Source organism: Anthonomus grandis, chromosome 18 (genome assembly GCF_022605725.1).
Source record: "Anthonomus grandis grandis chromosome 18, icAntGran1.3, whole genome shotgun sequence".
In the NCBI taxonomy this organism is placed as follows: domain Eukaryota; kingdom Metazoa; phylum Arthropoda; class Insecta; order Coleoptera; family Curculionidae; genus Anthonomus; species Anthonomus grandis.
The window spans coordinates 1,386,659-1,411,413 of record NC_065563.1 but is presented as its reverse complement, the minus strand read 5'-3'; the positions used below and the strand labels follow the sequence as shown (position 1 = coordinate 1,411,413).

The 24,755-nt window shown below is 32.1% G+C and overlaps 2 protein-coding genes across 2 annotated transcripts; one reads left to right on the top strand and one right to left on the bottom strand.

The window, feature by feature from the left end:
• Nucleotides 1-3,384: 3,384 nt before the first annotated feature.
• On the bottom strand, nucleotides 3,385-5,034 carry LOC126746847 (uncharacterized). The gene is made up of 4 exons (XM_050455243.1): nucleotides 4,658-5,034; nucleotides 4,386-4,559; nucleotides 4,131-4,307; nucleotides 3,385-3,633 (listed from the first exon to the last, which is right to left on the bottom strand). The coding sequence occupies exons 1-4, from the start codon at nucleotides 4,874-4,876 to the stop codon at nucleotides 3,397-3,399; spliced, it is 807 nt and encodes a 268-aa protein (XP_050311200.1). The 5' UTR covers nucleotides 4,877-5,034; the 3' UTR covers nucleotides 3,385-3,396.
• Nucleotides 5,035-5,085: 51 nt separating this feature from the next.
• Nucleotides 5,086-6,242, top strand: LOC126746848 (uncharacterized). Its single transcript, XM_050455244.1, has 2 exons — nucleotides 5,086-5,518; nucleotides 5,663-6,242. The coding sequence occupies exons 1-2, from the start codon at nucleotides 5,349-5,351 to the stop codon at nucleotides 5,940-5,942; spliced, it is 450 nt and encodes a 149-aa protein (XP_050311201.1). The 5' UTR covers nucleotides 5,086-5,348; the 3' UTR covers nucleotides 5,943-6,242.
• The last annotated feature ends 18,513 nt before the right edge of the window (nucleotides 6,243-24,755 follow it).

The following is a 24,755-nucleotide window of genomic DNA, read 5'->3' as shown; positions in this document are numbered from 1 at the left end:
GTTAGGGAAACTTTCTTCGGTTACATCAGGAGCCGCGACTTCTTCTGTATTATTGGTACTATGTGAATCCGTTGAACCAACTGGAACAAGCGATCCATCTTCCGACACTAAGTAAGCCTCAACTTGAATACATTGACCATTTTTTGAATGTGCGCTCTAAATAAAATAAAAAATAGTAAATTTATGTAAGTGTGCAGGAAGGAATTCTTAAATAGAATCAATTCGATATCAAAAATGCGATATTATATTATTTATGCAATATATAAAACTTTTGAATTTTATGTGTAATTAATTTATCAAAATATATTAATATAAGAACTGTCCCATTTTAAATAAATAAAAATTGATTTTAATGATTTTAATGTTTTTGTGAATTTAATTTTGTATAATAGTCATTGTTTATTACCATAGTCATATTCTTTAAATTTTTTCCACGAGAATTCCACCCTGTGTATGATTATTTATTAGTAAACTTACTGTACCACTACTTTCAGGTACAACAGGAAAATCATCATCATCTTCTAATTCTACTGTCGTTATTTCATTTTGGTTCATACCCTCAACCATATTACTACAAGCACTAGTACTACGACGGCGAACTTCCTTGCAAATATTTCTAAAATAATAAATAATAATATAAAAGTTCGTATTATCAAATGCTTAATCAAAAGTTGGGCATTTTGATTTACCGATTTATTAAAGTTTTTTTAAAGATTAAAATAATTAATTGGTTATAAAAATATTGGGGAAAGAATCAATTTACTATACCATTTTACAAGATGTAGAAGGAGTGGATAAAATCTATTTTTTTATGTATTTATTATTTTAATAAATATTTCTATTGTGCAATTTCTGAAAAGTTTTACAAGGAAGTAAGAGGAGGAGAGGATAAAAGAAAAAAGAAGCTATAAAATAAAAATCTTATGTAGCTTACCTCTATTATAAGATATTATGTGAAAAACCAAATTTTAAAATTTTATAGTGCACGGGAAGGATGGGAATTATAAATGTACTGTAATTACCTGTGAGCTTGTAATCTTCTAGCGCCGGTATTTTTAATAATATTATCACAGAATCTACACCTTGCTGAATATTTCCCTTTTTCTTTTATCAAATCAAATTTAAGTTCTTGAAAGTTCTTGTTGTACTTTCTTCCACTCATTTTATGTCACTTAATGAAATAAATCAATTAAAATATAATTTCTCTCATCGATTTACACAGAGGAGACGGGATACAGAACCCCTTACACTTCTGAGAGGACAGGAACTAATAAAAATAAACATTAAACCTAACCTAGATCTCCATTGTCGACATTGTTGACATTGTTGACATTGTTGACATAGTTGACGTGTCGAGGTCGACAATCAAAGTCGACGCCCATCACTGCAGCGGGATTCTGATTCGCCAGTCGTTACGTCACGTTACGAGACCTCCCGCTCGTGACAAATGTCGGTGTCGTCTGAAATGTGATTCTAATTCGGTCTCGTTCGTAGCACCGTTTTCAGCCGTAGCGATGCCTAACTTCACGTTTGTTTATATCTTTTTTTATGGTTTTTATTGAATTTTGCACTTTTTTATATGTTTAAAGATTTTTGTTTCTTTACTGACCTACATTGCAGTTTTTTTTGTTACTTCTTTTGTTTTAAAAAATGCTGCCGATTTTTCACGCAATTGTTGACCAGGAAGAACACAGGGAGACAAATTTGAGGCTGAGGATGAAGAGAAGGGGAATTCGAGAAGAAATGGACCTGGCAACCCCAAATGATGAGCGATTTAAAGAATTATTTAGAGTGGACAAAGATTTATTTAATTTTTTGTGTAATAGATTGACACCCCACCTACGAGAACCCAAGTATCAGTCCGGAGTAACTATCCAGACAAAAATTTTGGTGGCTTTGCGGTATTATGCCATTGGATGTTACCAAAGAAGTCTTGGAGGTGACTTTAATTTGGGTGTCAGCCAAACAATGGCTCATAGATGTATTCATGAAGTGACCAATGCAATAAGTGTTCATTTACATGAGTTTATCCATTTTCCAACTACAAGAAGAGAAATGGACCAAATAAAGGAAGAATTTATGGAAAAATTTGGATTTCCTGGTGTCATTGGGTGTATAGATGGCACTCATATAGCCATTTTAAAACCTACCATTGAAGAACACAATTTTATTAACAGGAAGGGATTTCACTCCCTAAATGTGCAAATAGTTTGCGATGCAACCTTAAAAATACTATCAGTAAATGCCACCTATCCAGGTGCAACACATGATTCATTTATATGGAGAAATTCCCGGGTGAAAGACTTTTTGATGAATCAATACAATACAGGGCTTAGAAGAACCTGGCTTTTAGGAGATTCAGGGTATCATTTGCAACCTGTTTTAATGATACCTTTTCTTAATCCAAATGAGGGATCTCCAGAATCACGATATAATAGATCTCACATAATGGCAAGAAACTGTGTGGAGAGATGCATTGGGGTACTAAAAGCAAGATTTAGGTGCCTTTTAAGAGAACGAGTTGCCCGATATTCTCCAGCATTTGTGGGACAGCTGGTGAATGCTTGTTGCATTCTTCATAATTTATGCATACAGAGGCACATTCTGTATGAAGGTGAACCATTTGTGGAGGAAGGTGGCCAACAATACGCTTTACCACCAATTCAAAATTTACCTAATATTGGGCTTCGAGAAGGAGAAGTGGTGAGAAGAAATGTGGTCAATACATATTTTGTTAGGTAAAAGCATGTATAGTTAAATTCGTGATTTAAGTGTCAAGTCTTTCTTCACCAGTGATTAGGTAAAAGCGGTAAAATGTTCTGTTTGAATCAAAAGTATTTTCTGTTTTTTATAAATAAACAATTTTTTTAAGTTTGTTTTGTGTTTTATTTAATTAGGGTTTTTACATTTTTTTAGATGTTTTATAATAATCTTGATTCAATTTTTTTTACATTTTTTTTGTTATTGTTTTTTACTTTTTAAATAAAGATTAGCATATTTTCTTACTTGTTTTTTTAACACATACTTTGAAGCTATTTTTTTTAAAATTTTTTTTTGCTTTAAAAGTTAAATTTTGCTTAATAAAAAAAGACCTACAAAAACAAATATGATTTATTTATATTCTGTAGCAGAAAAAATACACATTAATACTTTACCTTAACTCTATAGGAACACATGTTATTGCGGCTAGAAACGTAAAAACAAAAACAACATTCTAAATAAAAAAAATATTCTAAAGCTAAAAAAATAACCAGTAATAGTTTGCTTTTATTAAGAAAGGAACACAAGATGTCATTGTCACTACAACTAGAAAAAGAAAAATTCTAAAAATACCTAAAACTAAAGTCAGAAGAGTAAAGTTAGGTCGAATATCATCCTTAAAAAGTGAAAGTTCCTTTAAGAGTGTCTCTGTCTGATGGCCTCTGTTATATCGCCTAATTTTTCATTTAGGGTATGATTTAGGGTTTCTAAATGACTGTCGATACTTTTTAATAGATTTATTGTCTCTTGATAATAGATTTCATTTGTGGGAGTAACCTTTTGCCTTTTAGTTCTTGGTGTGACTAAATAATCATGATCGACTACATGAAGCTGTTGTGAAATACTCCTTTTTTGTGGTCGTGGCTTGTTGGTCTAAAAATAAACAAAAAAATTTTTTGTTCACAAAACTGATAGTATAATGTTTGAATCAGTTTTGCCAAAAATGGTAAGCTAGTTACTGATAAAAACAATATAAGGTCGACCCTCGGTAATGTCCGTTGAACAGACATTACCTACATATATGGCAGGTCCTTCGTCCTTCAACATTAGGTCTTCTGTTTTAATTTGTTACTGTTTACTCCTGAATGTCAAAATGTAATGTGGTATATGACTTCTCTTAAATGTATGTAAATGGTTTCTCTTGTGAGCTTTCTTGTTTTGTCTTTTAAGGGTAGTATTATTATTATATTATGTAGGTAGCTAATAAGTTACTGCTTTTAATGTTAATATTTTAATTATATGTTTTAATTTTAATTGTGATTTTAAGGTTTTATAATTTACAGTGTAGTCTTATCTATTTTTTACTTAACTTATGTAAATACTTATGTATGTATTTTAACACCAATAAAAAGTTAACAAAGAGCACTTACTTGTTCTTCTAATGCTTTATTTTCTGTAGGAATCTGCATAGAAATATTTGAGGGTCCGGGCTGTGTGTATTCACTATTGTATAAACTACCATTGAACCGAGCATCCACTATACTTGATGGAGCACTCGATGGACCACTAACGGGTTCTTCCTCTGGATAATATTTTCCATGAGCAAACTTAAAATATTATACAATACAAAAATATCGGACAATATAATAATGCCTTTGTTTCTTAAGCCAAAAAATGCAACTTACACCCTTCTCCTCCACTCCACATCCTTCAAAAAATGTTTTTCCCAAAATAAGGATAACTCTTTGATCAGTATCTGATAGCATATCAGGATATGCTGGCCCACCCCCCGTCTTCATTCGCTCCCTTTTTATATCTGCAGCTCTTCTCTTAAGTCCCTGTTTATAGTCAGACCACGTCTAAAAATGTAAAAATGAAAATAAGGTATTATAACTGGTAATTGTTGGTAAAGATTGGTATATAATATATTATATAATATATTGGTAATATAACTTACCCTTTGCCATTTTTCTATAGTTCTAGTCCCATAACCAAGAGAATTTAGATTATTGGCCAGTTTTGCCCATAATCTCTTAAATTGTTCTTTTGCATTGGAGCAAGATAACCTCCCTCTTGCTAAATCCGGGTTTTCTTCCATAAACTCCACAAATACTCGTAAATGGTTTTCATTAATTTTAAATGACATGTTTTTTTTAAGCAAAAGCCGGACGCTCATCAAAAAATTGAGGTTAGATTTCCATAATCGGGATCTCCGGTGGTCTCGACTAATTTGACATTTCAAAACGAGAGGTATCGAGTGCCTTTAACGAATTAGAATCGCAAATTGTCCGTAGTCGTTACGTGATGTCACGAAATCATGAATTAGAATTCCACTGCTGGGGGCAACACCGGTATGAAGGTTGAATGTGGCGGGGCGGAATCAGGGTTGGGTAATACGCGGCAAAAATAAATTTACTACATTGTTACATTTACGACGTCGCAAATGTAGTAAATTGAAATTTGTCGCAAATTAAAAATGTCGCAAAATCTGCTTCTAAATTTAAGGTTATGAAACTAGTTGTTTACATCGTTTAAATTCATTTTTAACGGTTTTTAGAGCTAAGCTGTTTGTTTTTCGTTCGATTTTTCGTGATAATTTAATTCCCTAGTGTTGTAATTGTACCCCTGTTGGTACCACAGTTGATACCATGATGAATACCGATACCGCAAACTCTGAAAAGGGCAGAAAGCCCCACAATTTATACAAGGAACTCGGATTTGAATCATTACATTTGGACAATGGAAGAATGGGAGCTAAGTGTGACACGTGCAACCATATTCTAAAAAATACAGCAATATCTCGCCTTCGTACACATAGGTAAGTAAAACTCTTTTACTATAAATATAGTGCCTATCTTTATATTAAAATTTGGGATTTTTTTGCCTACGCTATAACATAATAGAATAGTTTAAAACCTCTTTTCTAAATAAGTCATTATTGTGTTATTACTGTTATTTACAGAAAAAGATGTTTTCGCAAGAGCAGTAGTATTGATTCTAAAGAAGGTGAAGCCATATCATTATCGTCAGATGATAGTGTGAGGTCTGAAAATGTAATGACACACAAATGTAACAGGGAAATTAATTCTACTGCTGCGTCTACTGGAATAACTTCTGACGATGAAACTCAAGAAGTGCCCCAAGAAGTGGTTATGGAAGTTGAAGTAAACACAAGTGCCCCTCCTCCCCAATCTTCATATAGAGTTTTAGATATTGTAAGTACCTACATACTTTTCAATTGATAAAAATGTTATTAAAACTTTTTTTTTACTTGTATTTATGTATAGACCAGGATTGATAATTTTTGAAACCAAACAAAATTATAGTAGGATGAAACCCATTGTAAAACGAAGAGAATATTACAAATATTAAAGGAAAAATAAATTACGGGCGATCGGACGTCGGGAAGGGGGTGGGGGTGAATTTTTGATTGAAAATTAGGCTGCTTTTTCGATATAAGTCAAAATAAAGTGAAACAAATGTACATTATTAATCAAGAAAATTACAGTGTATTTGGGACATAAAAAGGTAGATTCTCTCAAAATTTCGTGAAAAAAAACAAATTTTTTGTAAAAGATAAACATAAAAACCAAAAACTTGGTTTTTTACTTTTTTTACGTAAATTTTGAGGTTATGTGAAAAAAGTGTAAAAACAAGATTTGTAGACCTTATTATTATCTACAACTTTGCTATTTAACTTTTTTCTATCGCACTTGTAGTTTTGGCGGAAATTAAGTTAAATTGTTTCTAACCTCAAAAACTCACCCCTCTGCCCCTTCCCGACCTCAGATCGCCCGTAATTTATTTTCCTTTTAAATTTTACTATATTCTCTTCCTGTTCTAACATGTTTCATCCTACTATGTTTTTTTACATTTTTTGCTATTTTAAAAGGTATCAGCCCCGCCTAGTAACTTTTATTTTATTTATTAATTTTTAGAATTACCTAATAGATTTATTAATTTTTACAGGAAAACCTGGAGATAATTCCATCCCCTGTATCATCGCCACTACGGATGTCATCATCAGAGGTTGATGAGTCGTTGGCCAATCAAAATCAGCTATTGGAACATGGATATGCCAAAGAGGAGCGCCAAGGTCGCAATTTTCCCATCAATTTCGCAGCTTCCATTTCCACTGCATCCTCATCATCATCATCATCGAGGACTGACATATCAAGATCGTCTAAGTTAATTAATGGAAATAAAAATAACAGCAGGCAAAAGAAGGAAAAAAAAAACAAAAAACCTAAGTTGCTTTGTTGACAAAATGAATCAAAAAGAAAAAGAAGAGGCAAATATATCTTTGGCAAAATTTTTTTTTGGGTGTAATATTCCGTTCAGTGTTGTGGAAAGTGACCATTTCAAGAATTTTTTAAAACTTTTACGTCCGGCATACAATCTGCCTACAAGAAAGACCTTATCTTCTACCCTTTTGGATAAAGTCCATAAGCACGTGTTATTAAACAATAAAAACAGTTTAAAGAAATCAGCCACATTACTTATAGATGGTTGGAAAAACTCATCAAATAATACAAACAATGTAGTAACAACGCTACAAACTCTTAATGGTGAAAGTGTGTTTCTTGAATCTTATGACTTTTCAACAGCCAAGGAAACGGGTGAAGCACTTGCAGAAGTCTGCAATAACGCTCTTGAAACGGCAAAATCAGCATACAACTGTGAAATTTACGCCGTAGTCTCTGATAATGCTTCGAATATGGTAAAAATGGGTCGCCTTATAAATTTATGGCATAGCACTTGCAGCAGTCATACAGGTAATCTCCTTGTTAAGGACATAGTAGATCATGACGTCATGAAAACTGTGACTCTGGTGTTTTTAGAATTTAAGCACACAACTTTAGAAAACATGATTTTACAGAGAGGGGGTTTAAAAATAGTCTTACCTGTTGAGACACGTTGGTGCTCTCATCGTGATTCTTGTGATTCCTTGCTGAAAAACTTACGGATCATGAAACAAGTCGCAGCTGAAGAACATACTAAAATTAAGGCTGAAGTTACATGTTATCTTTACAATGAAGAATTTATAGAATCCGTAAAAGCAACAGTAGCTTTGCTAGATCCAATTTGCAAAATCATTAACACATGTCAAAATAAATCTACTTCCATTGCAGATTCCACAGAGGAGTGGTTAAAATTGAACAATCAAGTTAAGGAATCAGAAAATTACAATGATAAGATTAAAAGATGTGTAAAGTCACGAACGAATATGGCTTTAAACATATATAGCTTGGCAGCAAACTATTTACACCCCAATTATAGAGGAAATTTGTTAAGCAAAGAACAGAAACAAATGGTTCAGGATTTCCTTATTAATAGTTTGGACTCCGAAGAGAGCTTGGACGGTCTTAATGCTTTTATCAGAAATGAGGGTATTTTTGAAACCCTAAAAAAGAAGGCACAAAACATTTCTGTTTCAACATTTTGGGGTTTAGTAGAAACAAAATATGAAGCTCTTTCAACTTTGGCACAAAAGTTACTAAGTATTCCAGCTTCATCAGCTCAGTTGGAGAGATTGTTTTCTAACTGGTCTTTTGTCCACTCAGATTTGAAGAATAGATTGACCAAAGAAAAATCAAGCAAGTTGGTTTCAGTTTATTATTCCCTTAAGCTTAAGGACAGCAATGTTTCAGATCAATATTAATATTAATACCTTATTATTATTATAATAAACGTGTCTTAGTTATATTATTATAAGTTGTCTATCCCGTCCAGAATTTAAACAATTTTTTTTTCTTAAAAAACTGTGTTTTATTGATTTTAAATCCTTGAGATTTTCACTTTCAATAGTTTCAATGTTTTCTTTCATTGAATTTGTTACATATTGTCGCAAATGTAGGTAATAAATTAAATTTTTTGAACGCGTCGTAATATACATTTGCGACAGTCGTAAATGCCGTCGCAAATGTACAATTTGCTACTTACCCAACCCTGGGCGGAATAGTCTGCCACCCAAGATGGCCGATTTATTGATTGTCTAATTTTTGACGTACATCAAATATGACAATAGTGACATTTTAACTGTCGTATTTGACGATTGTCTTTTTTAAGTTTTCTTTGGGTGGAAAACAAGCCAAGCCTCATGATTTTCTTCCAATTTAAAGTTTTTAAGTAATTTTATAGCTTTTTGTAGTTTTTTTAAGTTCTGGATTGATACATTATTTTACAAACGTGCCAACATCGAATCATCGTGCAACTACATAGAGCAGGAGACAGGATGTGTGTGAAGCTAGCGTCCGATCAATAACCAGCAACCAAAATCAAGAACGCAGCATATGCCGGTTGCCAGCGACCAATTTATAGTCCGCGCTCCCTGTTATTTAATCAATATAATGCCCGTATCTCCAAAAATTCCCAAGGGATTTTAATAATTTTTTGTCCAGATATTAACAATGAATACCTAAATCGACTGACGATGGTCTCAAACCTCTACAAACTAAGGTTTTGTTGTGAAAATTAATTAAAAAGTCAAATGGTAAAAAAATGAAAAAGGCTCTAACTCCCAAAATTCCCAAAGGATTTGGATAAAACTTTTTTTTATAAAAGATAATAAATATCTAAATTGATTTTAGATGGTCGCAAACCTCTACAAACGAAAGTTTTTTGGTAAAAAATTATTGAATTTTTAGATGTACAAAAAAAATTTAAAAGCTATAACTTCCAAAATTCCCAAAGGATTCGAATAAAACTTTTTCATGTAATTACTAATAAATATCTAAACCGATTTCGGATAGTTGCAAATCTCTACAAACGAAAGTTTTTTGGTAAAAAATTATTGAAGTGTTAGATGTAGAAAAATATAAACGACTATAACTTCCAAAACTCCCAAAGGATTTAAATGAAACTTTTTTACGCAATTAGTAATAAATATTTAAATCGATTTTACATGGTTGCAAATCTCTACAAACGAAAGTTTTTTGGCAAAAAATTATTGAAGTGTTAGATGTAGAAAAATATAAACGACTAGAACTTCCAAAACTCCCAAAGGATTCGAATAAAACTTTTTTATACAACTAATAATAAATATCTAAGTTGATTTAACATGGTTGCAAACCTCTACAAACGAAAGTTTTTTGGTAAAAAATTAGTGAAATGTTAGATGTAGAAAAATATAAACAGCTATAACTCCCAAAACTCCCAAACGATTTGAATGAAACTTTTTTACGCAATTAGCAATAAATATCTAAATCGATTTTACATGGTTGCAAATCTCTACAAACGAAAGTTTTTTGGTAAAAAATTATTGAAGTGTTAGATGTAGAAAAATATAAACGACTATAACTTCCAAAACTCCCAAAGCATTCGAATGAAACTTTTTTTATACATTTAATAATAAATATCTAAATCGTTTTGACATGGTTGCAAACCTCTACAAACGAAAGTTTTTTGGTAAAAAATTATTGAATTTTTAGATGTACAAAAAAAATTTAAAAGCTATAACTTCCAAAACTCCCAAAGGATTTAAATGAAACTTTTTTACGCAATTAGTAATAAATATTTAAATCGATTTTACATGGTTGCAAATCTCTACAAACGAAAGTTTTTTGGCAAAAAATTATTGAAGTGTTAGATGTAGAAAAATATAAACGGCTATAACTCCCAAAACTCCCAAAAGATTTGAATGAAACTTTTTTACGCAATTAGTAATAAATATATAAATCGATTTTACATGGTTGCAAACCTCTACAAACGAAAGTTTTTTGGTAAAAAATTATTGAAGTGTTAGATGTAGAAAAATATAAACGACTATAACTTCCAAAACTCCCAAAGCATTCGAATGAAACTTTTTTATACATTTAATAATAAATATCTAAATCGATTTGACATGGTTGCAAACCTCTACAAACGAAAGTTTTTTGGTAAAAAATTATTGAATTGTTAGATGTATTAAAAAAAACTTAAGGCTATAACTTCCAAAACTCTCACAGGATTTGAATAAAACTTTTTTTAATATTAATAATAAACATTTTAAGTGATGAGATTTAAGACATATTGCAAAACTCTCTATTTAAACTAATTAAATTGAGTTATTTTAACTAATCAAAAGACCATAATAATTTTCCAATTGTTTATTTTATATAACAAATACAAAGATAGTGATTTCTGAGTAGAAATACAAGATCCAAGTCCAGCCAAATAGTAGTATGGAATTAAACCATCGGGGCTAGTAGCTCTAAGTCGTCGATACTACAGTCAGGTGCTACAAAAGGAGTCCGGGTCTTCCCTTTAGGTAATCGCTCTCTTTCAGGAGACAACAGTCAATATTCTCCATAAAGGTCCAATCAAAAATTACGTTAAAACCACTGGCTGGATTGTTACCAAGATGCCTAGAAAGTATACCGGAGGAGGTTTCATTAATTGTATTTAAGGAAAACTTACATAGGCCCCGTTTGTAGTAGTGTGTGGTCTCAGTTAAGATCCTTTTGGAAATTCATCCAGGAATTTGTATATGTTGTTAGAAGCAGTTAAGTTTTTACCCACTGAACTGCCCAGCAATAAAATTCTTTGCGCACTTTGGTGTAATTTTTTTTTTTTATTTTGTTTTATTACATGACGGGGAATGCATTTACGCACGAACTGGGACGCACAAGGCACTCCAGGACAGTGTGGGGCTCGGTGAAGCCACTACCCACTAAACCCCTCCGTGTTCTTTCCCGACCGCATCTGCCCGAATACTCGCTACAATATCTGACAGGTGCCGGTATGATATTTTTCTCCCTGATTTCCCTACGCAAAAGGGCTCCTTCCTCCCCTTCACCCTTGCCAATCCCAATCCAAGAAATAAAAGGTTTTCCTAACAAGTTGATGCTTATTATTGATAGACTCAATAATTTAAAGGTATAATTTAGAACTTAAAGATCGTGAGCAGCCTTTGTACTTTATTATGATTAAAAAACCGCAAAAGGGCTCCTTCCTCCCCTTCACCCTTGCCTATCCCAAGCCAAGAAAAGAGTAATATAGCGTAATAAAAATATCTGTATGAATATTGTATTGAATTCGGTAAAAACCTAAGAGTTTATGTATCGATGGTTCTTACTATCTAGACAATAAGACTGCAGAAAAGTGGGTCAGTTACTTGATAAGATAAATAATATATTTTTTAGGTAGAATTTAATGACAATAGAAAGATTTTAAAAGGATAATAAAAGAATTTGCGAGACAAAGATTATACATAATTTTACAATCTAAAAATAAATTTAAAAAACTTATTTATTTGAAACTTTTGAAACAAACATAGGTATATGATTATTTATATATTCATAAATTCGGTACAAAGAGGACAATTGTAAGTTATAGCTTCGAAATCATTTTCGATGTATTCCTCTCCGAGGCATTGAGTCATGTACCATCGCTTACAAACATCACATTCAATCCAATTAGCAGTTATTAATAATTGAGTCTCTCCGCAAATAACACATCTTTGAGACATATCATCAGAATTTTCCAACAAAAATGATTTCAAAGCATAGCGCTGATCCTCTGGCTCGGAACACACAAATAAATTATCGTCTTTCCCCTTAAATAATTTCTCAGCCCAAAGCAAAATAAATACCCCACAATTAAAACTGTCCCTTTGCTTCGGGTGCTCGTAAACTTTTATCTTCCATTTGGATTTGTTTAAAGAATACTGTTTAGAGAATTTTAAAAAATAATCATTTGTTTCAGATGCTGAACTACCGAAAGGATTTAAAAAAGAAAACTCCCGTTTTTTAAAATTTATAAAAACTAAACACCAATGGCAGTTATTTTGCAAATATGCATATAAATATGAGTTAGGTGCAGATAAATTTAAATCCGGTGTGCAATTTTCATTAAATAAGCTGCAACCTTCAAAAGAACTAATATAAGTTACTATTGACGTTTTACTATATAGAAACAAAACTATCTCAATCAAAAAATTTGAAAGCCATTTTCTATCATCTAAAGTTTGAAAATCTGTATTTTCTAAATATTCGAATGGTTTCGCCCCCGTATAGAATCCCACCACGTATTTTTTTAGTGTTGAATTTTTTTTATAGTAATTTATATCTTTAATTAAGCCATTAGGATAGGTTCCACTTCTTAACGTGATATCTTTGAGAAAATGATTATTTGGTCCGAAATAAATTGGATCTCTTGATTTTTGTTTTTTTCCACACTTTTCCTGCTGCAACATGCCTAAATTTGGATCTTGTTTATTTTTAAAAAATTTTCCAGTACAGCGAACTTTTTCAATGTCAAATATAATTTCTTTATGCAAACCTAAGGTCATTTCTCCTGTAATACGTAAAAATCTACTACATTTTAGCCGTTTTCCTGGCAATGTATTATGCTTTAATTGTTTGAAATGTCCTTCGACAGGTGCATTGCTATACTTCTTTAAATCTGTGTCTTCAGAGATAATATTGGACCACACGGGTAAGTAGGGTAAGTATCTTTTTAAAACAAGTGTAGCAATCTCTGGGTGAAAAAATTTGTTATTAAAATTTTTAAAATTTTTGGGCATATTAAGAATAAACATTTTTTTGAAATGTTGATAAAATAATGATTTTTCATATAAGGTATTATTATAGACATAATCATTTTCGTTTAAAACATCTGTGGATAGACTTTTACTCAGACTTTCAGATTCAGAGATTGTTTATGCATTTTTTAATATTAGTTCTTATTCCACTAACTCGTTTGAGCAAAATAAGTGCACCCCATTAAAACAAACTCGTCGCCGGTTTGTCACGGGCGACTAATCAGCGGACGCCGTTTCGCGCATTGCCTTTTATGGTCATTCGGGTCGTTCGAGAGGGAGACCGAAGCGGATCGATGGAGGTGGGGCCAGCGGCCAGACAGACGAAAACGAAGAACGAACACCAGCAGTCATTGCGGCATAAATTTTTCCTTTTTTTTCTTTTTCTTTCGCTGTTAATACGATAACAATAAAATTGTACGATTTTACAATTAAATGTGAAATACTCAAAATCTTCACTGTAGTGTTATTTGGAGTTATCCATTCGCTACGCAATACAAGAAACATGGTCCTTCGAGCCGAATACGAATACAATCCAGTGAGTTTTTGGAGCTATTGAGACGAATTTGACAATCCGATACAATCTTGTGCTATTGCCGCTGTTGCTGGAGAAGTTGGACGTGACTTTTGACTAAACATTTTAACAATAATTAAGGTTAGTCCGTTCCATTTTTAAACACAATCTTTACAATAAATTTGATTTACAAGTGACATTTTACAAATTCTATTAGAATTATTTTTACAATTTTTACATTACAGTAAAACATTTTACTTACTATACGATTTTAATAATTCTAATTTAGACAACATCATTTATTTATTTTTTATTATTGTGTCACGACAATTTACAACATTTTATTACTGGTGTTTTGATTTTACGATTACTACTCAAATGTACACTATCATTTACAATTCCAGCTGTTTGCATTCGCTAGTTTTTTTTACGATTTTTTTTTTTGCTGATGAGTATTATAATTTCTTTGGATTAACGATTTGATTTCTTATTACACTGTGTTGGTTTCACTATTTTACTGGTACTATTGATGGATTTTTCAAAGTTGACAATAGTTTTACAACTTATTTTTGAAGTTAGATTTATTTTGACAATTGAAAATTTTTCTTGGGTACTAGTGGTTTGGTGTTTTGGTAAGTTACGTGTGTTTGACTAAAGTTGGGTATATTTTTTGTAACATTTTATAATTTATTGATTTATTTTGACACTTGTTGAAGCGTTACCTACAATTAAGTTTGTTGTTTAGCGATTTACTTGATTTTTATCAAATTTAGTTTTAAAGCCATTTTACGTTTATCTTAAATATAAAAATGGACGAACAGGCTAAAACAGCAATGCTTAAAGAAGAAAAGAAAAAAAGGAAAATCCTTAAACAGACTTTTACGCGTTTTGAAACGTATTTCAGTTCTTTAGATTTAACTAACATTAATTTAAATTTAGAGGATTTGCGCAGGAGATTTGCTAGGGTTGAGCAGTCACTGGACCAATACAATGAAATTCAACAAAATATTGAACTTTTAGACGATGATTTGGATACAAATTATCCATTAATTTACGAGCCTGAAAGAAGTGCGTTTGAAAAACAATATTTTAAAGTTGTATCGGCTGTAGAAACATTTTTACAGTCTAAAACGCCTTTACCCAATAGTGACCAGCTTAATCCTAGCCAAAATTTTAATATTGCGCAGTCTTCGGATGATGATTTACCGGCATTGACCATTCCTACATTCGATGGATCTTTAGACCAATGGCTTTATTTTCGCGATACATTCACGTCAATTGTGCATGAGAAAAACATTTCAAACGTTCGACCTACAGATCATTGGGATGATCTTTTAGTTTATCTTGTTACTAATAAATTTGACAACTCCACAAGGCGAGCCTGGGAGGCGCGTAGCACATCCACCGAAATTCCCACTCTTTTTGATTTGACTACATTTTTAAAAGAAAAGTGTCGTATTTTACAATCACTAGTTTCAAACACTAAAGAATTTTTTTTAAGCCAAAATCAAAGCAATAAACCTATTTTTGCAAATAAAAATAAAATTTCCACTAAAGTTCATTTTTCACAAAACCAAAAATGTCCTATGTGTCAAAACAACCACCTAATTTACAATTGTGAAACTTTTTTAAAACTAAGTGCCTATGAGCGACTTAATAATGCCAAACGTATGCGTTTGTGCATAAACTGTTTAGGTCTAAACCACATTACAAAGGATTGTAGATCCTCGGGATGTCGGAAGTGCAATGGTCGACATCACACCCTTTTACATTTTCAAAATACTACACAACCACATTTAAACACAAATAATTCCAACACAAACATTCTTACTGCTAACGTTGCACCTGTTGACATCATCTCTAATGAAAGTCAAGTTTTACACGTAAATAGTCACAACGCAACATCTACACCACACACAAGCCTTGTTGTTAATTTTAATGACAAAAAACAAATTTTATTGTCTACTGCGACAGTCAAAATAGCTGATAAACTTAATAATTTTCACGAATGTAGAGTTCTGCTTGACAACGGGAGTCAAAGCAATTTTATTAGCCAGAGACTGTGCAATATTTTACAATTAAAAACAAATAAAATAAACATGTCAGTGTTTGGTATAGGGCAATCCAATTGCAAAATAAGTCACAGTGTTTCAGTAAAAATACAATCTCTTTTTAATGACCTTGACAGTAATTTTACTTGTCTTGTTGCCCCTGAAATAACGGGAAATTTACCATCTGCCACTTTCGATCCAACATTTCTTAATATTCCTGCTCACCTTAACATTTCTGACAAACAATTTTACTTATCCACCCCAATTGATTTACTTATTGGAGCTGATCTGTTCTGGGATCTTTTGTGCATTGGCCAAATTAAACTTGGCAGGCATGCACCAATCCTTCAAAAGACCAAACTTGGCTGGATTATTTCAGGGCCTATAGAAATTCCTCAAAAACAACTATCTTTTCTAAACACTATCCCTTTGAGTGAACAAGATTCAACAAATTGTTTCCTTTCTACTAATGAGATTGACCAACAGTTAACAAAATTTTGGGATCTTGAAGAATATCCTAAAACAAAATTTCTCACAGATGATGAATTTTATTGTGAGCAGCATTTCAAAGACACCACTTTTCGAAACTTGGATGGTAGTTTTACTGTTTCTATGCCTCTTAAAAAACCGATATCTTGTCTAGGAAACTCGAGAGATAAGGCCACTCAACAATTTTTATCTTTAGAGCGAAAACTTCAAAAATCGCCTGCTTTAAAATCACAATATAATGACTTTATACAAGAGTACATCGATTTAAATCATATGTCTCTTACCGACTCACGAGATAATTCCGGGTTTTTCCTTCCTCACCACTGTGTTTTAAAGGAAAATTCCTCAACTACCAAACTCAGGGTTGTTTTTAATGGTAGTGCCCTTAGTTCTTCAGGCCTATTCGTTAATGATTTGATGCTGCCTGGACCCACAATACAAGATTCTTTATTTAATATCTTGTTACGTTTTCGCACATACAACGTTGTTTTAGGAGCAGACATTGCTAAAATGTATCGCTGCGTTTATTTACAAGAAAATCAGCGATGTTTACAAAAAATATTATGGCGTTTTGATACAAACGATGAAATCCAAACCTATACACTTAACACAGTTACTTATCGGTTAGTTTCTTCTTCATTTTTAGCCATACGAGCTTTACATGAAGTGGCTTATCAAAATATGGAGGCTCATCCAAGAACCTCTTCAATAATCTTGAAAGATTTCTATGTGGATGATCTTCTGAGTGGAGGGGATTCCATCGAAGAAGTGGCTGCCATAAAAAACGAACTTTCAGACCTTTTACAAAAATATGGTTTTTATCTCCGAAAATGGAAGTCGAATATAAAGGAATTGACTTACAACAATAATGATATATCTAATATTGTTCAACTAGGTTCGGATGAACAACAAAAAACATTGGGTTTAGTCTGGAATTCAAATGATGATACGCTTGAATATACTATAAAGCCCTTGGAAAATTTCAGAAATGTTAATAAAAGAAACATTTTAAGTTCAATTTCGCAGATTTTCGACCCTTTGGGTCTATTGTCTCCAATTACAATCATTGCGAAGATTATTATACAAAAGCTTTGGATATTGAAGCTTTCTTGGGATGAATCAATTCCTATTGATTTACACACTCTTTGGTCCAAATATAGGTCGCAATTACCAATTTTAAACAACTTACACATTCCAAGGCATGTACTAGTAGCAAATTCCATATCAATTCAAATCCATGGGTTTTCTGACGCATCTGAGTCAGCCTATGGTGCTTCTGTTTATATACGATGTACTGATTTATTGGGTAATTGTGTGTCTAATCTATTTTGTTCCAAAACACGAGTCGCACCAATAAAAACTGTGTCTATACCCCGACTTGAACTTTCTGGATGTCTTTTACTTGCAGAGTTAATTAACAAGGTAAAGGATTTTGCAAATATTCATTTTACTAATACCTGCTGTTGGTGTGATTCTACCATTGCACTTTCATGGATCAACACATCACCCCATGAGTTAAAAGTGTTCGTGGCAAATAGAGTGTCACAAATTCAAAGCCTTACTAACGTGATCGACTGGAGATATATCAACACATGCGACAATCCCGCAGACCTACTTTCCAGAGGTATGGAACCTAACGATTTTTTAAAATCAGAAAAATGGTTTTATGGTCCTAGTTGGCTAATATTACCCGAGGATCAATGGCCCGAATATCCAGTTGAGATCAAGAAAATGTCCTTACCTGAATTAAAAACACCTAAAATTAATTGTTTTATTGGATTCGCAACAAACTATTCAAATTTTATTCTTTCATTTTCTGATTTATCACGTCTCCAGCGCATCACAGCTTATATCCTAAGATTTATAAACAATTGCAGGAAACTAAAACATTCTCGTGTCCTTGATAATAGTTTAACTAAAAAGGAACTCGACGAATCTTTAAATTTTTTGATCATGATGATACAAATCGAAAGCTTTCCTGATGAATACTCTAGACTCTCAGACTCAAAGCAAGTCTCAAAACGATCTAAACTTTTAAGTTTAAACCCATTTCTTGATAAAGAATCCCGAGTTATTCGAGTTGGCGGACGTTTAAACAACTCGAATTTCGATTTCGTTAAAAAGCACCCCGCAGTTTTGCCATCAAATCACCATTTTACAATTCTTGTTGCTCGTCATGAACACCTACGTTTACTTCATTGTGGCCAGCAACAACTGTTATCCTGTTTACGGGAGCGTTTTTGGCCTTTAAATGGCCGTAAGCTTGTAAAAAGGGTTATACATGACTGTCTCAAATGTTTTATTATTAATTCCAAAATGGAAAGGCATCAAATGGGAAATTTACCTGTGCAACGTATAACTCCCACTCGTCCATTTTACGTATGTGGTGCCGATTACGCAGGTCCTTTTCTATTGCGTGATAGAAGAGGACGAAAATATAACGAAATTAAAGCCTATATTTCATTGTTTGTCTGCTTTTCTACGAAAGCAATCCATCTTGAAGTTGTTTCAGATCTCACGTCTGAATGTTTTTTGGCTTCTCTAAGACGTTTTGCTTCGCGACGCGGCAAACCCTATGAAATTCATTCAGATAATGGCAGCACTTATGTTGGTGCAAAAAATGAACTTTACCGATTTTTTGACGAAAATAATACTCGAATTCATGACAGCCTTTTGAATGACGGAATTCAATGGCGGTTTATCACTCCACGAGCTCCACATCAAGGCGGACTGTGGGAAGCTGGGGTAAAGTCTGTTAAGAGACATCTAAAACGAGTCATAGGAAATGCTTCACTTTGAGGATTTTTATACCGTATTGTGCCAAATTGAGGCATGCCTCAACTCCAGGCCACTATGTTCCCTGTCTCAAGATCCTTGCGATGCAACAGCTCTTACACCCGCACATTTTATAATCGGAGACACACTTACTGCAATACCTGATCATGACTTCTCTGATTGTAACGAAAACAGACTTTTACGTTATCAAAGGCTTCAGCGGATGCTACAGCACTTTTGGACTAGATGGGCAAAGGAATACGTCTCCACCCTTCAAGAACGTGTAAAATGGAAGGAAAATTGTCAGCAAATGATTAAGGTTGGCGCACTTGTCATCTGCAAAGAAGATGGTCTACCACCACTTAAATGGAGGCTAGGACGAATAATTGAAGTTCACCCTGGGAGCGATGGTATTGTCCGATCGGTTACGTTCAAGACTTCATCAGGTGTCCTTAAGAGACCAGTAGTGAAACTGTGCGTGTTGCCGATAGACTAAAATAAACATTTCTTTTTAAATTTGGCTGAATTGAGTAGGTCAATGTTGATTCAACGTTAGTATTGAGAGTTTACCATTTTATTTTTTATCTTTGTTGAAACCTTCCCTGGATGGTTTCAAGGAGGCCGTTTATGTTTGTGCATTTTTTAATATTAGTTCTTATTCCACTAACTCGTTTGAGCAAAATAAGTGCACCCCATTAAAACAAACTCGTCGCCGGTTTGTCACGGGCGACTAATCAGCGGACGCCGTTTCGCGCATTGCCTTTTATGGTCATTCGGGTCGTTCGAGAGGGAGACCGAAGCGGATCGATGGAGGTGGGGCCAGCGGCCAGATAGACGAAAACGAAGAACGAACACCAGCAGTCATTGCGGCATAAATTTTTCCTTTTTTTTCTTTTTCTTTCGCTGTTAATACGATAACAATAAAATTGTACGATTTTACAATTAAATGTGAAATACTCAAAATCTTCACTGTAGTGTTATTTGGAGTTATCCATTCGCTACGCAATACAAGAAACAGAGATATTCTTTTTACCCCAATTTTTAATTTTTTTTTCTAAATGTTCGGTAATTAAAGGCGAAGAACATATTTCAATTAATGTTAAAAACCAATTTTCCACAGATGATATTGTTGTAAGTATAAAAACTTCTGATATTAGAGACTTATAAAAAAATGTAAGTTCCTTATTATCACCACAAGAAGAATTGATATCATTAACAATAATTTTTAAGAAATGGCACACACAGATTTTTATCAAAACTTTAGGCCTAATACTATTACTATCACATTTCAAAATTAAGTTATATATATTATTTAGGTACACGCTTAAATTTTCTAAATGGTTCCAAGTGTAATTAATGGCATTAATTAATGCAAAACTAAAATCCGTAACAACTACGTTAAATGTTGGCCATTTTAATTTTTCTTTAATACAAAAACTTTCAAAAGCATAAAGCCATGATCCAATAGAGTAGGAATCATGGTTGGCCGAAATAAGTTCGAGGACAGGAAACACAATATTTTTATTTTTTTAATGAATTACGCCGGCATAATACAAAATTCTTTTTTTTGACGACAGTCTATTTTCCCTAACTAACTGTCCCGTGGCATTCAAATATAAAACTAAATTGCCATTATTAATTTTTGTTTGAAGTGCTGCAACTTCTATTTGTTCTTTACTAAAAACATAAGCTGTTAATGGCTCAAATACACCATATATGTACGAATTTTCCCTTGCGATTAAAATTAAATCTAAAATATCATCAGGGTCCCTATCTAATGCCGCCGAGTTTTCCGATTTTATTTTTCGATACACATCTGCCGATTTAATGTTGCGCAAGTTCCCGTGAGTAATTTGAGTTTGCGGTGTCGAAAGCACATCTTTAATTCGGTACATGTAGGGGGGTAGTTTTTAATAATTCTCCTACAATGTTTCGCTCAGTTTTCCTTACGTAACATGTTCTTTTTTCTTTTATTCCGTGACAAAAATCTAGTGATGAACTGTAAATCTGACTTTTAAAAGAATTTCTAACTTTTACTAATAAAATTTTAAAACATTTACAGTTTCTGTGGGAACAATATGCATATATATAAAATTTATTTTTGGACGCATTACCTTTGCAGTGCTTAAAATTAATTACGCAGGTATTATTTACTTCCTCGAATTTACGCCGTATTACAATGTAATAATCTTTTAATTTAGAGCCTCCTGAATATATGCTCTGGAATTCCTCCAAGGACATTAAAAAATCACCTTCCAGTGTTGCAACGACCAAAACGTATTTTTGAACGAATAAGATTTAAATCGTTTCTAGCTCCTAGGGGTAAAATTTTGTTAATCGCTGAAGGATTTCCAAAATATAGTTTTCGAACCGACGGTTTCACGTTTTCTATTAAACTTATATCTTTTGAGGCAAAATTATCAGAAGCCTTTTTTGATAAAAGGAAAAAACAAGGAAAAGAAACAGAATATTGGTCAGATTCTAGCAAAGTGACATCTTTTTCTTTTAAATTTTCCTCTATTAATTCAATACCAGGGGCTGGGTTCATTTCATCATATGAATTTAATTTTAAGGGTGATATTTGAAAATAAATCTCCGCGTTTAAAATGTCTTCTTGTGCATTATTTTTACAGTCAGGAATTTTAAGATTTTCATCACTTGGATTATTATAGAAATTTGGAAATATTAAATTAATATTATTAAAAGACGAGCTCAAGCGCTTTTTATTTAGATTTGCTTTGATTTCTTTATTTCTTTTCATTGCCATAAAAATTTTAAGTTTTTTATTATATTGATTTTTGGCTTTTTTCCCGTATAGAAGTTGACAGCACTGTTCAAAAATAGGATCATTCAAAGTCAAAGTTAAAAAATATTCATAAGATTCATGCGGTTTAATTTCCCTAAGAACATTAATAAGTCTTCTAATGTCTATTTCTATTTGACGCGGCATCCTATTCTGAAAAAAAAGAAGGTCATGGTAATAATATAAATTATTAACGGTTTCTATTTCAGAGGGAGGAATACAATTATTAAAAATGATAAAGTTTTTTCTAATTAAAACTTATCATTTTTTTCAAAGGAGGATAATAATTGCCTTGCCCTAGAAAATGACGTACAGAGTACCCCAAAATGCTTTTAACAGCATAAAACTTGGCCATGATGAAAATAAAAAAATCAAAACAAGTAGACAAAACTCGTCTAAAATTATTTTCAGTCATCCTTTCGTAAATAACCTTCAAGAAATTTTCCTAACTTAATTTTTTAAATTGCTCTTTTATTTTGGTATATGTAAATAAAATATGTATTTAAAATGAAAAACACTAATAAAAAAATATCAACAATATCATATTAAGTACTCCTATTGTTTTTGTTTTCGATGCATTATTTCTATTTATGATTATGACTTGGAAAATTAAATATTTAAATAAAATTTTATATTTAAAGAAAACTGACAATGTTGTTATATCCTTTCTACATTTTCGATATTAATTAAAAATAATACATCTTTTAATTTTATAATAAATATCTTTTAAATATGATTAAATATTACGAAAGTGTTTCAATGACACATTTTAAAACATTCCCCTCAAAACTAAAATTGATGTGCTTAAAAAGACCTTATTTAAAACTAAGGGGAATACTTTCAGTAAAGGCCTTCAAATAGACTATGATAATGTAATACATATCCAAGTTACACGAATATTCAATATAAAAACTAGAATTGGGACACATCACTTACCTATTTCATTATTGTAAAATACTCTGATTTAAAATAGCTAACTGACTAGCATACAAGAAAATTTAAAAAATCAAAGAATAATCTTGTTAAAATATTAGACTAATTGAAACTCCTTGTTAGCAATTAAACTAAAGTATATTAGGAACGTTTGATGGTGATTACAGAAATAAATAAATGATCACATAACAAAAGTATTCTTCTTAAACTAAATACCAGTAATAAAAAAGGGAGCTACTACAGTACAGAAGCGTAAAAGCATGAAAACTTGCAGTCCCGAATATTAAATTATAACACTATTAGCGCCATCTGTTACGCGTAGCTCAAAGCCTAATATATTCACATAATTTGAATATTTAATAATCAAATACAGAGATCATAAAAGTATAATAATATTCTAGATACTTAACACACCTCCTTACTTTTATGCTCTCTACCTATTCCTTACAAAAATATAACAGGTAATTCTAATATTAAAAACAGTCAAATAACAAACTTACTTTAAGTTTAATAAACCTCTAAAGCAAATAAACTTTTCTTTACCCAGTGCCTTTGCCAGTGCCAGTAAGAATATCAGCTAAATTCTCGTCAGATTTAATTTTTATGATATCTATTACCTTAGCTAAATAATTCTCATGCACAAAATGATATTGAATTTCAATATGCTTAGCATTTTTAGTATAATTACCGTACTTAGATATTGCTACAGCGCCAGAATTAGCATCATAAACTTGGATTGGATTATTTAAGTTAACTTTAAAAGTTTTTAAAATTTCTCTTACAACAAGAATTTCTGAAATCGCATCTGATAATGCAACATACTCAGCTGCAGTAGATGACTTAGTTACACTATTCTGTTTACGAGATTTCCAGTAAATAACATTCTCATAAAATCTAATAACAAAACCGGTGGTAGATTTTCTATCATTTGAATCACCTGCCCAGTCTGCGTCTACAAAGCAGTCAATAACTTTACAATTTTCATTTCTTTTCGTATAAATTAAGTTTAAGTCTCTTGTTTGATATAAGTATTTAAGTATTCTTAGAGCATATTTAAAATGAGTTTCTTCATAGCAATTCTGAAATCTGCTTAAATAGTTAACGCTAAATGATATATCAGGTCTGGTAGCTATGCTAACATAGAGAAGAGCACCTATAATACTCCTATATTTTAGACTATCATTTAAACTATCAATCTTTAATAATTTTAAATTGACTTCCATTGGTGTAGAGAAACTTTTATTACAGCTGATAATATTATATCGTTCCGCTAATGTTTCGATATAAGTTTTTTGACTCAATAACATATTCGACTTTTCATTGTATTTTATTTCAATACCAACATAATTGCTTATTTCACCTAGATCTTTCATATTAAAGCGTAGAGATAATTTTTGCTTTATATTAGAAATATAAGTTTGATTATTACTACAAATGAGAAGATCATCCACAAAAAGTAATATGTAAATGGTGCCATTTTGAATATCTTTATAATATAAACAATAATCACAATTATTTCTAGAAAAATTGAGATCACTCATGTACTGGTGGAAGCATTCATACCATAAACGGGGACTTTGTTTTAAGCCATACATAGCTTTATACAATTTAAAAACTTTATTGGACCCATCATTATAACCTTCAGGTTGTTCAACATAAATATTACTTGTTATTTTTCCATTTAGAAAAGCTGTCTCGACATCCATCTGCTCTATAAAGAAATTATTTTGAAGACAAAAGGATAACAAGATTTTAAGGGTTTGACCTTTAAAGATGAGAGAATAAGTGTCATCTATGTTATCTTTTTGTTGAAAACCTTTAGCCACTAAACGTGCTTTAAAAATCCCATCTGGCTTCTTTTTATACACCCATTTAACATCAATAACTGGCTGGTCTTTGGGTCTCTCAATCATTTTCCATGTTTTATTTTTTAGACAAAATTTTCAGCTCTAAGTCCATAGCTCCTTTTCA

Excerpts from the sequence above, each read along its gene's own strand:
- LOC126746847 (XM_050455243.1), bottom strand. The coding sequence starts at position 4,876 with ATGAGCGTCCGGCTTTTGCTTAAAAAAAACATGTCATTTAAAATTAAT. Across the intron at positions 4,308-4,385 it reads GTGGAGTGGAGGAGAAGGGT|TTTGCTCATGGAAAATATTA; the intron begins GTAAGTTGCATT and ends TAATATTTTAAG. Across the intron at positions 3,634-4,130 it reads ATAAAGCATTAGAAGAACAA|ACCAACAAGCCACGACCACA; the intron begins GTAAGTGCTCTT and ends GTTTATTTTTAG.
- LOC126746848 (XM_050455244.1), top strand. The coding sequence starts at position 5,349 with ATGATGAATACCGATACCGCAAACTCTGAAAAGGGCAGAAAGCCCCAC. Across the intron at positions 5,519-5,662 it reads TCTCGCCTTCGTACACATAG|AAAAAGATGTTTTCGCAAGA; the intron begins GTAAGTAAAACT and ends TGTTATTTACAG.